General features: G+C 51.3%; 1 protein-coding gene across 7 annotated transcripts in view; it reads left to right on the plus strand.

Moving 5' to 3' along the window:
* Positions 1-16,005, plus strand: part of KIAA1671 (KIAA1671 ortholog) — a 248,528-nt gene that overhangs the window by 118,121 nt on the left and 114,402 nt on the right. For 2 of the 7 annotated variants that reach the window (XM_078336649.1, XM_054239692.2), the window contains exon 1: positions 5,421-5,661. The exons of the other annotated variants lie outside the window; for them this stretch is intronic. In XM_078336649.1, the coding sequence (XP_078192775.1) occupies positions 5,611-5,661 (51 nt within the window). In that variant the 5' untranslated portion in view covers positions 5,421-5,610. Of the gene's footprint in view, positions 1-5,420; positions 5,662-16,005 lie in introns of those variants that run through there. 7 annotated transcript variants of the gene reach the window in all.

A 16,005-nucleotide genomic window follows, 5' to 3' on the forward strand; every position in this document is an offset into this window, starting at 1 on the left:
CCATTCCCCAGGTGGCACATGCCATTCCTGCCCCCGTCCCCACACAGGAATGCAGGTCGGCAGGCCGGAAGATGGCGTTGCTACATGCGGGTCTTCTGACGCTTCAATGTTGGTTAGGAACTAATTCAAATAAAACAAAATAGCACACCGCCTTCCTCTTCCCCCTGCCCCAAAAAAAACAACAACACTCAAACAAAATTATACCTAAGGGGGGTACCAGTTTCAACCTTTTTTTTTTTTTAGAATTATTATTTTTCATAGAGACGGCGTCTCACTATGTTGCCCAGCCTGGTCGTGAACTCTTGGGCTCAAGTGATCCTCCCACCTTAGCCTCCCAAAGTGCTGGGGTCGCCGGCGCCCCGCCTCGCCCTCTGTTTTCCTTGTGAACGCTGATGTTCATTTTAACAAGCTTCTCATCTTAAAAAAAAAAAATAGGTGGTGCTGGGTGTGGTGACCCATACCTATAATCCCAGCACTTTGGGAGGCCAAGGTGGGCAGATCACTTGAGGCCAAGAGTTTGAGATACTGTGGACAACATGGTGACACCCTGTCTCTCCTAAAAATACAAAAATTAGTTGGGTGTGGTGGCACATGCCTGTAGTCCCAGCTCCTTGGGAGGCTGAGGCATGAGAATCACTTGAACCCAAGAGGCAGAGGTTGCAGTGAGTTGAGACTGTGTCGCTGCACTGCAGCCTGGGCAGCAGAGCAGGATTCTTTCTCAAAAAAAAAAAAGATGAGAAGTTTTTTGCTAAAAGCGAAGCCTTCCCTGTGAATTCACAGGGTTCTTTGTACATTAAATCTACTTTAGAATGAAGGAATGAATAGTATCAGAAAGAGCTGCCCAAGGGCCAGGGGTAGCCAGTGGTAGCCAGGGGTAGCCAGGGGTGGCAAAGGTGGGGAGCCAGGCTTGGGCCTTCAGTGAGCTGAGCGGTGAGGAGGGGCTGGTGGAGGAGCAACAGAATGAGGAGCTAGGCTAGCCGAGGAGCCCTGGGTCCCTGTGGCTTGGACCCACCCAGAGCCTGGGCTGGGGACTGCTGGGGACCAGGATGGTCAGATCCTAAGCTGGAGTCCCCAGCATGGACAGGAGCTGCCCAGGTGAAGAGGAAGGGGCGTGTATTCATCTCCAAGGGCCGCCATAGTGAGCTAACACACACCCAGTGGCTTAAAACACTGGAAAGCGATTCTCGCGCAGTTCTGGACGCCGGAAGTCCGGAATGAAGGTCGCTCCGGTCTCTGCCTCTGTCTTCACGTGGCCTTCTCTGTGTTCTCTTCTGAATCACGGGAGGACACTTGTCGTTGGATTTAGGGTCCTTCTGGGTGTCTTAGCCCGTTTGAGCTGCTGTAACAAAATAACCCGAGACTGGATACTCGATAAAAACAGAAACGTGCGTCTCACAGTTCTGGAGACTGGGAGGTCGGGTTTGGTTTCTGGCAGGCACCTGCTTGCTTGTAGATGGTGGTGTCTAGGGTTCCTCATGCGGAAGTGAGGGAGGGGATGGAAGGGGAGAGCTCACCCCCTCAAGCCCTTTGCTTTTTGTTTTTAATTTATTTTTATGATTGTTTTGAGAGACAGGGTCTGGCTCTGTCATCCCGGCTGGAGTGTGGTACTACAGTCGTAGTTCACTGCAGCCTCGAACTCCTGGGCTTGAGCAGTCCTCCTGCCTCAGCCTCCCAAGTAGCTGAGACTACAGGCACACACTACCACACTAGGCCAAGTTTTCTACGTTTTATAGACATGGGGTTTTGTGATGTTGCTCAAGATGCTCTTGAACTTCTGGCCTCAAGAAATCCTCCCACCTAGACTCCCGAAATGCTGGGATTACAGGGATGAGCCACCAGGCCTGACCTCAAGCCCCTGTATCTGGCCATCAATTCCATTCCTGAGGGTGGAGCTGTGTTGACTACGCACCTTGAAAGGTTCCTCTTCTTAACACCCTTGTCTTGAGAATTCACTTCCAGCTGATGAAGTTTGGAGCGTCGCAGACATTCAAACCATAGCCCCGGGGAATCCAGAATGATCTCATCTTACGACCCTTAAACTCATTACCTCTGCAAAGACCACTTCCAAATATGGCCACATTCGCAGGCAGGTGGACATATGTTTTTAGGGGTCTCCATTCAACCCGCTTTGGGGAGGACGCCTGCTTTCGATAGCATGGGCAAAGCCTTTGTGAGTGCCTGGCTCATGGGGTGTGGTCCAGTGGTGGGAGGTGCATGGGGATCTGGGGTGGGAGGGGGCAGGTTGGATTTCTCTCAGGAGCAATGGGGAAACCAGGGAAAGCATTCAACATGTGTGCTTGTGGCGTGCCATGGACACATCCGCGCTTGCAGGTGGCCCCTGCCGTGGAGAAGGCCCCTGGGGGTGGGAAGAGAGATACCGTTCCACGTCATCAACCACTGACTCCTGACGCAGCCACACTCCCCAGCTGCCTGGGCCCACAGGGCAGGGTGGTGGCCAGGGCGGCCAGAGCAGGATAACCAGGACTGGGCACTGGGGGCAGCTTCTCCTGGGGCCTGGCCTGGTGCCTTTGACCATTGCTGGCTGGGAGATGGGGACTTGGGATTTCCATCTTTGGCATCTGCCCAGCCCCCTACCCCCTGCCCCTGCCCCCTGCCTGGTCTTAGATTGGCTCTGTCTCTACCTTGGACTCACTGGGTCTTAGACTTTTGAATGTCTCTTTTTATTCTTAGCCCCCTGCCCTGTCACCAGTGTCCCTGCCACCTCCAGCTTTCTCCCCAGCTGTTCCTGGTGCTCTTCGTCCCTGCCCGCCTCCTGGGCTGTCTGTCTCGCCTGCTTTTTATGACTTCCTTTGGGGTTCATCCCTTGCCCTGCCTGTGTCGCACCCCCATCGGAACCCCTACCCACCCATCTCCCTCTCCTCTCCCTCCATGTCGCTTGTCTTTCTCTTTCCTCCTTTCTCCCTCTGTGTTCTCTGTCATGCCCTTCCCTCCCTGTCTCATGCCTTTCCTGCCTATAACTTCATCTCCTTCCTCCTGCCTTCCTCTCTCTGCCCTGTGCCTGGCCTGCCGTCCTCTCTGCCCTGCGCCTGGCCTGCCATCCTCTCTGCCCTGCGCCTGGCCTGTCGTCCTCTCTGCCCTTCGCCTGGCCTGCCGTCCTCTCTTCCTCTCTTCATCCACCTGCCTCTGGCATCCCATCTGCACCTTCCAGCCTCTTTCTCTGCAGGCCCTTCTCCATCCTAGGCTGGTGGGAGACCAGTCAGTCAACCCTTAGCAGCCTGCACGCTAACGGTGGCCCCTGTCAGCCAAGGCTTGTCAGGAAGGCCCTGGCAGGCCCCTGTATGTTTACAGTAACGCTCATTCAGTAGGGCATCCACATGCGCTGCATGTCCCACTGTTCCGTTAGTCCCTCATGGAGCATGGCCTAATCCCAGACTTGACAGCACCAGGGGTACGGCCAGGCAGCATGCACTGTCCCTCCAGCAGTACTGTCAGTGCAGAGGGCTCAGCCCCTTCAGCACACTTTTGTCAGTCAGCAGGACCCAGTGCTCTGGCTGGACTGTCAGCTGGGGCTGTCCTCTGACTGCTACTGTCAGCTGGGGCTGTCCTCTGACTGGTACTGTCAGCTGGTGAGCAGGGCTGGCTTTTCAGGTATACTGTCTGCCAGTCGGAGCGGGGCTGGCCTTCCTGCTGTACTGTCAGGGAGCAGGACAACCTCTTGACTGTACCGTCAGGGAGCAGGGCGACCTTCCGGCTGTACTATCGGGGAGCAGGGCCGGCCTTCCAAGTGTACCATACCGTCGGGGAGCAGGGCCGGCCTTCTGACTGCACTACCAGTCCTTGGCTCTTCCATCGCTGGGGCCAACCCCTGACTATCAGGTGGCGAGCAGCTGAGACCCACTGCCTGCTGGGAGTGGGGCGCTGAGAATCGGGGAAACCACAGGCCTGCCTCTGAATTGCTTTGAAGCTACGCGGTGGTTTTCTCAGCTGCCGCACCCAGCACCCTCTCCTTGTTTAAGTGAGTTTCCTGTTAGTTGCTCTGCCTGGCGTTGGGTGGTGGGCCTGAAGGACTCAGCACAGATGGGCCCAGGCTGTTGCTGGGGCAGTGTGCAGAGCTCCAGGCTGGAGTGGGAGCCCGGTGCAGAGACTGGGGCCTCTGCCCAGTGCCTCCATGAAGTCCTCCTCCACTTCAGTCTTCCCCTCTCAGCAGTGGGAAGGACTTTGTCTCGGAAGCACAGCTCTCCTGCATTTGGCATTCATTCCCCCAAGTCTCTGGGTTATGGCATTGGCTTATGGGGACCTGGTGTTGAGTAGGGGATCCAGGCGTGTCCGGCTTGGGTTTGCATCCCTGTCTCACTGTTCAGCAGCCACTCACCTCTGCAAGCTCTGTCTGTCCCTGTGAGCCTTGGTTTCCTCATCTAGACGGTGGAGATGATGATACTGCCCTCATGATATGACCGTGAGCACGAAACTAGATGCTTTGGCAGGATTCTGGTTGCTGAATCCTCAAAGCCCTGAATGCAGGGCTAATCCATCCCATTTTACAAAAGGGGTAACTGAGGCTTGCTAAAGGAAGATCAGTGACTTGCTAAAATCATGCTCTTTTGAAGGAAACATCTAGGAAAGTTTGCCTTGGGTTTGCCCTAGGTGTGCTTTAATTTGCATTTTAATCTCTGAGAATTAACGCTCCCCTCACTCGCTGCCTGGTGCAGCTGGCAGCTAGTGCCTCCGGGAGGTGATCCCCCCCTTCCTCAGCACCCCACTCCCCATGCTGGGCTGGGTGCCTACAGGAGGGGATGGGCCCAGGACTCGTGGCTGGGAGGCCCAGGTTCCAGCCTTGCTTTAGTTGCCAACTCACCATGTGACCTTGGCCAAGTCTCTTGACTTCTCAGAGCCTCAGTTTCCCTCTTTGTAAAATGGAGATGGCCACACCCTCCTTCTCGAGGGGATCAGAAGCTTAGCTGAGTTTAAAAGGAATGTGACTGACATCAGAGGAGCCCTGTGACCCGATGGGATCCTGGGTTGATTTCCTTCCCTGAAATGAGTGGCAGGGGGCCTCCTTCTCCTCATGTGGTTTGCGGAGGAGGAACCACACACACTTGGGCTCACACGCGCAGCACACAGTCACATCCACCCATGCACAAAGCACACTTGTCTGTGCACGCACTTGACACACACAAAAGCCCATACACTCACACTCCTTTCGCACATACACACACTCTCTCTCTCTCTCTCTCTCTCTCTCTCTCTCTCTCTCTCTCTCTCTCGTTCAGTTCCCAGGCATCCCCTTCTCTCTTCTTGCCTTCTTGCTGTGAGTTGAAAAGTCTCCATGCCTAGGGCTCCTGGGAGGGTGAGGGTCCAGGCAGCTGGGTTCAGAAGGAGCCGCCCCTGGACCCGCCCTCACTGGACGAGGGGCCAGAGATGTCCGGGGCGGGGCTCATGGGACTGAGCGGTGGCTTCTCAGTCCCCTAGGCAGCCGTGGCCATCAGTGGAGCCGTCTGGCTGGTCCCCTGGCTGTAAGCCGGCTTCTGAATGATTTATGCCACCTTGAACTTGACTCCTGCGTGACAAGAGGAGTGGGAAGAGCTGCCCCCGCTGGAGAAAAACTGGAAGCCTGCACCGTGCTTACCGCATAACCTCTGGGTGCCGGAAATGGAGTATTACTACTGCCCCAGGCTGCTGAAACTCTTGCGCTACCTCTGGGTGAGTGCAGGCTCCAGGACAGGGACACCTCCTTTCCCTCTCCTCCTGCTTTGCCAACTTTGCTTTTTGGCTGTGTCTGGTTCGCAGTGTCTCTGTTTTCTTTAAGAAATGGAGTTTTACAAGGAAGAGAGAATGATGGGGAAAGGGGAGAAGGGCTGGGTTTGGGAGGCAGAGCAGGTTTGTAGGAAGAGCTGAGACTCCTGAACAGGAATGCAGATCCTGGGTCCGGTCCTTAAGAGAACAGGAAAAGCGAGAACCACGTCAGTGAGTTTTTCAGAAAGCGACATTTATTTGATCTAAAGGACGAGTCTTTATTCTGAAATTACATCTCTCTTGCCTTTGTGTGTGTGTAAGAATGCCCCTCTTCTATGGGATAAAAATAACAGCGTTTGATTTCTTTTTCCTGAGCCTAACCCAGTGATATAGAAAGAAGTTGGGACCCCTCCTCCCAACACACGCACTGCGCTCTCTCCTCTGTATAACAGAGAAAAACCCGGGACATTTTCTGATGAGATGTCAAAGTCAGGGAACCTGCGCCGAAGCGCTTCGTGGGGTACAAAAAGCTTTCAGCTCTCACATTGACTCTGCGACTGGTCTGCTCTCTGGCTGGGCAAGTTACTTCTCTCCTCCGGGTTTCTGTTTCCTCCTCTGTGAAACTAAGGAGTAGGTGGAGGTGATTCTGCGTTGTGTGACGTCCATCAGGGCTCTGGGCATAGAGGAGATTATCGAACAATTGTCTTGAGCTGGTCTCAGAGTTTTCCAGAATAATTGCCACTGGTTTCAGGACACCCAAAAGGGAAAGTCTTAGGAAATATTATCTTTCCCATTGCTGAATGTTTGCAAATACTTCAGATGCCTTCTTGCCCAGAGAATTTTCCAGTGCTCCTAAAAATACAGCTTTAGGAAACATTGCTTTTCAGCCGCCAGTCCCAGAGCGTCTCACCTCCCTCCCGAGCCCCCTGGAGCAGCTGGGAAACAGGAGATCCTCCCAGTCTCTGTCGTTCAGCCATTGGCATACCATTCTCATATCATAAATGTAAGGCAACATTGATTGATTGATTGACTGATTGATGTTTTAATTATGAAAATAATGCATGGTAAAAAAAAACATGGAAAATTCAGATGAGCACAAAGAAGAGAAGAAGTCTCCAATAATCGTCTTTTTTTAAAAAATTCTGTGGTTTGCAAGATCTGGATAACCTTGATGTGCCTGCCTGCGTGTTGGGCTCTGGGCTTGGTACTAGAGATGTAGGGACGACTAAAATACATAGAACTTAGAGCTTGGTGTAGGTGTTGAACTCATCCACAAATGGCTACGATCTTATGTTCATTAAGCACACACTTTAGAGCTAGCCCCCAGGTACTTGGAATACAGGAGTGAGAGAGCATGGTCCCCTGATCACATGGAACTTAGTCTGGTGAGAACTTGGTGTTTGCTCAAGGAGTTGAAACAAGGACCGGGGATATGTTAGGATGGGGGTGGTGCACAGTGCCTCTGGGGACATGGTCTCATTGGGGTATGGGGACCAGGAGAGTCTCCTCAAGGAAGCTGAGCACTGGAGGGTGCATAGGAGCTGGCATTTGATGCTAGGGTAGGGGTCCAGGAAAGCATGTGCTAGGCAGAGGGAACAGCATGTGCAAAGGGCTGGGCTGGGTGTCAGAAAGAGCAAGAGCCCGTGGCATGCCCATGGTGCTTTCCAGGTATGGGCATAAGCTCAGCCTGGCCAGTAGGGTCTGGGTGGGGATGCTCTCAGCCTCCTAGGGGGAGCTTTGTGGAGTAGACAGAGTCACAGCTCCTCAGCTGACTGTGTCCCACCTCTCTGGTGACCTTGGACTAGTCTTTTCCTCTCTGTGCCTCTGTTTCCCCATCGGGACCATGAAGAGGTAGGGTGAGGCAGTTCAGAAAGCCTTTCCTAGATGTGACGGTGCGAGAGATTTCCGTTTGGCCACTGCTTTCTGTGGGTGACTAGGTCTTGGGATTGAGGAGCCATGCAGGCCCACTGCTGCTGGTTTTACAAATCACCCACACTTTCTCTGTCCCTCTGAGTCACTGAAGATAGCCTGGCCCATGTGTTAACAAGACCAAGGTCTTAGATCGGCCCTGGTGTCTGCACTCCTAAGCTGGAAACTCTTGCTTGATGTCTCAAGGAAGCTTGGGAATGTGGACCTGGATTCTGAGGAAACCCTGTAGCCTTGGGAAGTCCACTTCAGCTTGTTGGGGTGATTCCCTTGAAATCTCTAACTCATTTCTGAAACCTAGAAGCTGCTCCGAGAATGTTGGCTCCTCCTGCTTCCCAGGAGGTAAGTAAGCAGCTAACAAGGAACGATTGCAGAGAGCCAGGTGGAGGTGCCAGCTCCCTGCCACTCCTGTAGCTTGGCATAATTGATAACATGCATTCATCCATCATTTCTTCAGCATGGCCTCTCCTCACTGTACCAGGCCCTGGTATTGCCACCTCTTCACTAGGGTCTTCCCTAGTGAATGACCCCTTCCCTTCAACATTCTTTGTTTTATTACTCAACCTTTTCGTTTATCTGTTTTTAGAGGTAGAGTCTCACTCTGTCACCCAGGCTGGAGTGCCGTGAACGATCATAGCTCACTGTAGCCTTGTCCTCCTGGGCTTAAGGGATCCTCCCACCTCAGCCTCCAGAGTAGCTGGGACTATAGGTACATGCCACCATGCCCAGCTAATTTTGTAACTTTTTCTAGAGATGTGGTCTCACTAAATTGCCCAGGCTGGTCTTGAACTCTAGAGCTCAAGTGATCCTCCGCCTCAGCCTCCCAAAGTGCTGGGACTATAGGCGTGAGCCACCACACTCAGCCTGCAGTTTTTTTGAAGTTTTAAATGAACTTCAAAAAGTTGTATACATTTAAAGTGTGCAACCACATGTTTTGGTGTATGTACATGTACACAGTGAAATTATTACTGCCATCAGGCAAATTAACATACCCGTCTCCTCTCATCAGCACTTTTTATTTAAAAACTGGTAAGAGCCCCTGAAACCTGCTCTCTCAACAGGTTTCCGGTATATTACACAATCCTACTAACTGTAGCCACCATGCTTTAGATCTCTAGACATGTTCATCCTTTAGAACTGCAACTTTGGACTCTAACAAAGTTCCATTCCTCGCCCTACACCTCCCTGCCCCATTCTGTTTTTATGTGAGAACATGTAGTATTCTGTCTTTCTGTGCCCACCTTATGTCAGTTAGGATAATGTCCTCCAGGTTCAATCATGTTGTTGCAAATAACAGGGTCTTCTTTTTAAAAGCTGTATAATCTATTTGTGTGTGTGTGTGTAGATACATAGAGTGTATATATTATTGAATATATCTATAAAGAAATTGGCTGGGCATGGTGGCTCACACCTGTAATCCCAGCACTTTGGGAGGCCAAGGTGGGCAGATCACAAGGTCAGGAGGTCAAGATCAGCCTGACCAACATGGTGAAACCCCGTCTCCACTAAAAATAAAATGAAAAAAAAAATTAGCTAAGTGCGGTGGCACGTACGGCAATCCCAGTTACTCAGGAGGCTGAGGTAGGAGAATTGCTTGAACCCAGGAGGTGGAGGTTGCAGTGAGCCAAGATCGAGCCACTGTGCTCCAGCCTGGGTGACAGAGTGAGACTCTGTCTCAAAAAAAAAAATTGAGGGCTGGGCATGGTGGCTCATGCCTATAATGCTAGTGCTTTTGGAGGCTGAAGAGTGAGGTTCCCTTGAGGTCAGAAGTTTGAGACCATCCTGGCTAACATGGCAAAACTATGTCTGTACTAAAAATAAAAAATTAGCTGGGCATGGTGGCCTGCACCTGTAATTCCAGCTACTTGGGAGGCTGGACAGGAGAATCACTTGAACCTAGGAGGTGGAGGTTGCAGTGAGCTGAGAGAGCACCACTGCACTCCAGCCTGAGTGAGGCTCTGTCTCGGGAAAAAAAAAAAAAAAAAAAGAAGAAGAAGATTGAGGGGCACATGGCACATATATATGTATACACACATATATATGAAAACATGTTTCCATGAACAGGAAAAATTCAGATGAGTACAAAGAAGAAAATAAGTCTCTGATAATCTGTATTTTTGAATTATTTGGTTCACAAGAACATCTGTCATCTGTCTGTCTATTTAACTCTATGTAATTTTGTGGTTCACAAGTCTATCTATCTATCTATCTATCTATCTATCTATCTATCTATCTGTTCATCCATCCATCCATCCATGACACAATTTCTTTTTTTCTTTTTCTTTTTTTTTTTTTTTGAGACGGAGTTTTGCTGTTGTCACCCAGGCTGGAGTGCAATGGCGCGATCTCGGCTCACCACAACCTCCGCCTCCTGGGTTCAGGCAATTCTCCTGCCTCAGCCTCCTGAGTAGCTGGGATTACAGGCACGCACCACCATGCCCAGCTAATTTTTTGTATTTTTAGTAGAGATGGGGTTTCACCATGTTGACCAGGATGGTCTCGATCTCTTGACCTCGTGATCCACCCGCCTTGGCCTCCCAAAGGGCTGGGATTACAGGTGTGAGCCACCGCGACTAGCCCTGCCTCCGCCACAACTTCTTTATTCATTCATCTGTCACTGGACACTTGGGGATTTCCACATCTTGGCTCTCACGAGTGTTGCTCTGTTGAGCATGGGAGTGCAGACATCTTTATGGCATATTGATTTCATTTCCTTTGGGTATATGCCCAGAAGAGGGATTGGTGGATCTATTTGCAGTTTTTTTGAGGAACTATACTATTTTACATAACAACTTATTTTAGAATACTTGAGAGAAAAGTTACAAAGATAGTAGCGGGAGTTCCTGCATACCCTTCGCCCGGTTCCCCGAGTGTTAGCATGTTACTATAACCATGGTTCAGCCATCAGAAGAAAGAAGTTAACATTGGTGCGTTACTGTAAACTCCAGACTAAATTCCAGTGGTTTGCACGGGGGCGACTTTTCCCTGCAAGGGACACTTGGCAATGTCTGGAGACATGTTTGATTGTCACAGCTGAGGACAGGGGTGCTACTCGCACGTGGTGGGTAGACACTGAGGATGCTGCTTAACATCCTATAATGCACGGGGTGGGTCCTCCCCTCCCCTCCTCTCCCCTCCCCTCGACAGCACCAAGAATGATCCTGGCCAAAATGTCAGTTGTGACAAGGTTGAGAAACCTTGTCTTTTTCCGCTGTCACCAGTTTTTTCACAAATGTTCTTGTTTTGCTCCAGGATCTAGCTCAGGGTCCCACATTGTATTTTTCCCACTTTCAGTTTCCTCCGTAGTCGGGCCTCATCATTGCCAGCTGAGTGAGTAAATCAGTGCTTTCCTTTCCTTTTTTTTGAGTTGGAGTCTCACTCTGTCACCCAGGCTGGAGTGCAGTGGTGCAATCTCTGCTCACTGAAACCTCTGCCTCCCAGGTTCAAGCCTTCCTGCCTCAGCTTCCCAAGTAGCTGGGACTACAGGCATGTGCCACCATGCCTGGCTAAGTTTTTGAATTTTCAGTAGAGATGGGGTTTCACCGTGTTAGCCAGGGTGGTCTCCATCTCCTGACCTCATGATTTGCCGGTCCGCCTTGGCCTCCCAAAGAGCTGGGATTACAGGCGTGAGCCACCGCGCCTGTCCATCAGTGGTTATCGTTCTGTGTGTCCACTCACAGCATAAAATAATCTGCCACGTTATTTAAAAAGTTTGTAACCATGACATTTAATAGCGGCTTAACATTCCTACCTGTTGTCAGGCTTGGTTGGGGGCACTGGTTTCATTTACTTTGGGTATATACCCAGAAGAGGGATTGGTGGCTCTGTTAGCCAGTCCTTTGCGGCTGGACACTTAGGTTATTCCCAGGTATTCACTGTATGCACAGTTGTCCTCAGCCTTAAATCTTTATTCACATTTCAGGTTATTTCCTATGTCAGCTTCTTAGAAGTGGGGCCGAGCATGGGCTGCAGCAGGTTTTCTGCAAAGCTGTCCCTTGTTGCTGGGATGTTTTTAGCTTCCTGTTGGCGGCCTGAGTCCTTCTCATAGCTGCACTTCTCTTCTGGGGGGAGAAACCACTATCTCTGTCAAGACTGGTGCTGGCCCAGCAACAGTTGGGGTATGGGGAGAGAGATCAAGTTTCTCTTTCAAACCATCGGTAAGAGTAGATGAGGGCTGCCTCTGGCGTGGCTGTTGGGAGTTACTTAATCTCCTGTGTTGCTGAGATAACCTCAACAGGCGGTCCCAAGGCCTGCGGCCTTGCTGGGGCGTAGGCAGCAAGCTGGTGCCTGGGGGTTGTCAATTACAGGAATAGTAATTAATGATGCAAGCAATAGTAATGCAATGATAAAAGTGACTGTCACCACCACCACTCCTACTGAGTGCTCACAAAATCCTCAGCCTGTGCTAAGTGCCTTTCCAAGGGGTCTCATTATATCCTTATAAGAGCCCCAATGGGTTGATCTCATTATTACCTCCATTTTGCAGTTAGGGAAACTGAGGCCTAGAAAGGCTAGTCAGCTCATCCAAGGTCCCCAGCTAGGAAGTGCTGGAGCGTGTATTTGAATCCAAGTCTCCCCCTATATCATTTTTACTACTTCATGGAGTCCGATCTTCCGGTTTGTCACATGGGGAAACTGAGGCCCATGGTGTGGAAGCAACTTCACAGCCTCCAGGAAGGCTTTCTGTGCATATCAAGCTCTGCAGGGTGGAGGATGATGGGAAAATGTTGCCCTAGGCCAAGTGGGGCTCTGGAGGGAGAGCCCTGGAATCCCAGCCCTCTCTACCAGCTGTGTGGCTTATGGCAAATCACATGATGGCTTTGGGCCTCAGTTTCCCTCTCTGTAAGTGGCAGTGGTCAGCCCCATCTGGCAGGACTGTGCTGAGGATTAGCTGAGATAAGGGGCATTAGTGTCGTTGACACAGGGCTGCACTAGAGTGGGCACTTAATATCTAGATGGTCTTTGTTGGGGGCTGGGGAGGGCTCTGATGTAACGGCAGGGACCCCCACCTCCTGCCCCACGCTCTTCCCAGCTGCCTCTCCAGCCCCCCACAGGACCTGTGAGGCTGACTCTCGAAGGCTTCCTCTACTCCAGTCTCCCATGGCAGTGGGGGCTGCTTTGAGTGTAGTAGCGTTGAAGCCACAGTGGCCTGTGGGGCATTTATGGTTTTTTTTTTTTTTTGGGGTTGTTGGGCAACATAGCAAGACTCAGTGTCTACAAAACAAATGTTTTTTAATAGCCAAGTGCAGTGGTGTATGCCTGTAATCTCAGATATTCAGGAGGCTGGGCAGGAGGATCACCTGAACCCAAGAGTTCGAGGCTGCAGTAAGCTATGCTTGTACCACTGCTCCCCAGCCCAGGAGACAGAGCAAGACCCTGTCTCAAAAAAAAGTAAAAAATACAAATAGATGTGGGCTGATGGGCTACCCTGCTGACCTGACATGTAGAAGGCTATCGTGGGGACACATGTTCGTGAGCCTTATCATGGTGTCTGGCGTTCCACACACATGCCATAAGCAATTGCTGTTGCCATTGTCATCTTCATGATCAGCTTCTGGATCTCAGATCTTGGTGGCTTCAGTTTGTGCCAAGGGTCTGGTTTGGCTCTGTCTTGGCAGTGTCTGTGGCTGAAATAGAAGAACTGACTATTTCTGTGCTGTCTGAGTTGGGCCTGAGGTTTGGGCCACGGGACAGTTTCATCATGAGAGCATTTCATCGGACTGGAGCCGTGGCTGCCTTTTTAGGCCCAGTCGTGGAGGGGAGAATGGGCTTGGAGTCAGTCTCTCCTGCTTCTGATCCATACTGGGCCACTTACTAATAGTGCATGAGGCCTCGAGCAAATCTCTTAGCCCTCCCAGAAACTCAGTTTTGCCATCTGTGGAGTGGAAATAATGATAGCAACTTCCTCGTGGGATGGCCTGAGGACTCAGCGAGGTGATGCAAACAAAGCCGGGCATACAGTAGGTGCTGAATAAGTGGTGGCAGCCGATGCTGGTGCTAGATACCCGATGGGTCCTTGGTTCAGTTCAGTCACATGCACTGGGCTGTGTTCTCAGGGTTTGGGGTACATCAGTGCATGAGACAGTCATTATCCCTGCCCCAGGGACTAACACTCTTTTTTTCTTCCTGAGATGGAGTTTCACTCTGTTGCCCAGGCTGGAGTGCAGTGGTGCAATGTCAACTCACTGCAACCTCCACCTCCTGGGTTCAAACGATTCTCCTACCTCAGCCTCCTGAGTAGCTGGGATTATAGGCACCCACCAACACACCTGGCTAATTTTTAGTAGAGATGGGGTTTCACCATGTTGGCCAGGCTAGTCTCAAACTCACAACCTCAGGTAGTCTGCCCACCTTGGCTTTCCAAAGTGCTGGGATTACAGGTGTGAGCCACTGCGCCCAGCCAGGGACTAACATTCTAGTGGGGTGTTCAGGCAATCAGCAATGGGCATGATATGTAAGGACATTGTATAGCATGTCAGGAGGTGGGATGTGCTGGGGAGAGGGAGAAGGAACCAGGTAAGAAGCTTTTGGAGGGCTTGGGTTTGTGGGGCCTCGCCCTCTCTAAGAAGGTGACATTTGAACAGAGACTTTGGAAGCAGGGAGAGACTAGGCCAGGGGAGCTTGGTGGGGAACAGGAATAGTCAGTGCAAAAGCTTTAAGGCCCAAGCATGCAAAGGCACATTTGCAGACAGGAGGGATGCCAGGGTGGCCGCAGCAGGCGGGGTGAGAGGAGAGAGTGAGCAGGGAGGGCAGGGAAGTGACACAGCCTGAGCATGACGGGCCTTGTAGTCACTCTAAGGACTGTGCCTTGTGCTGGAGGGCATCAGAGCCATGGGGATGTGTCCCTTTGCATAGGACTGACACAGCCCAACTGGGCCTTTGAGCGGGTCCCTCTGGCTGTCAGGTGGGGAACAGACTCAAGTAGGGGGGCCAGTAAGGACCCACTGCAGTTGCTCAGGTGGGAGATGACGGCCACTCAGACCAGGGGCAGGAGGAGGGGAGAAGTGGGCAGGTTATGGGTGTAGTGGGAAGGTTGAGCTCCAGGGTGTGCTCATGGATTGGACGTGGGATGGGAAAGACGTGAGTCATGGATAACATTGAGAGTTTGCCATCTGCTAAAACCTGGCGCTGGCCTCAGCTTTCATTAGGAAAATTGCAGGGTAGAGGGTCTTGGGGACAGATCAGGACCCGAGTTTGCACTTGTTGGTTGAGTTTGAAGTGTTGACTAGACATCTGGTGTTGGTATTCATTCTCCTCCTCCTCCCATACCTCTCCTTCCCCATCTGTAGAATGGGAAGGGTCACTCATGCCCTGCCCGTATTGGTGAGAGGAAAAATTTAAAGGATTAAAACACCAAGCTCTGTGGTGAAATCCTTCAGCCCCTTGGAAAATCCTCACCATTTCTGAGCTCTAGGAAGGGGCACCCAGAACCTTTGGAGCAGAAGGCCCTGCTCATATCCACTGGAGAGCTTGAGAATTCAGCTGGGCCTGGGCCAGCTCCCCTTGGCACCTCCCTCACTGTGACAGTTTCAGACTCTTGGCTTTTTATTTATTTATATTTTTTAGGGACAGGGTCTGGCTCTCTCACCCAGGTTGTGCTGCTGGGGTATAATCCTAGCTCAGTAAAGCCTCGAACACCTGGGCTCAAGGGATCCTCCCACCTTGGGTTCCCAAAGAGGGGGCGGTTACGGGGATGAACCATCACACCTGGCCAATTTCAGACTCTTTGTGTGCCTGTCACTGCTCCTCCAAGCAGGACCACTGCCCTGCCTTTTAGTCCACAGAGTCCTTGCCATATGTAAAATAGATTGCTTTTTTACAAAAATGAAGAGAGCCATCTGGTAACAATGGGTCCCCAAGCCTAGACTTCCACTTCCTGGTTCTTGATGGTCCTCAGTCCTGAGAGGCTAAAGTGAACCCCACTCTCAGATGGAGGTCTTGGAGGCCCCGGCCCTAGCTGTTTCAAAGCAGTCATTGCTGGGTATCAGACATTCCAGGGCTTAGAGCAGTCAGAAGGGGCATGCCAATCTAGACTGCTGAAAGGAACCATCAGTGCAAGGCAGAAGCTTGGGAGCGCTGGGCCTGTGGGCAGAATACTTCTGCGAGCCAGGATTCCAGGATGCAAGTGCTCTGTGACCCTGAGCAACTGTTGGCCCTAACTGGGCCTTAGTTTCCCTGTAGGTATAATGAAAGATTGGACTGGAGTCTCCTTAAAGTTAATTCCTGTGCACAGTCTCCCGATTTAAGAGTCCAGTAGAGTGGAGCTTCAGAGTCAGACAGACCTGGGTTGCCCTTGCTGCTCTGTGACCTTGAACAGGTGATTTCATGTCTCTGACCTTGTGTCTCACCTGAGGATGAGAAACTCCCTTTCTCAAATGAGGATTA

This window comes from Callithrix jacchus, chromosome 1 (assembly GCF_049354715.1).
Source record: "Callithrix jacchus isolate 240 chromosome 1, calJac240_pri, whole genome shotgun sequence".
NCBI lineage: Eukaryota > Metazoa > Chordata > Mammalia > Primates > Cebidae > Callithrix > Callithrix jacchus.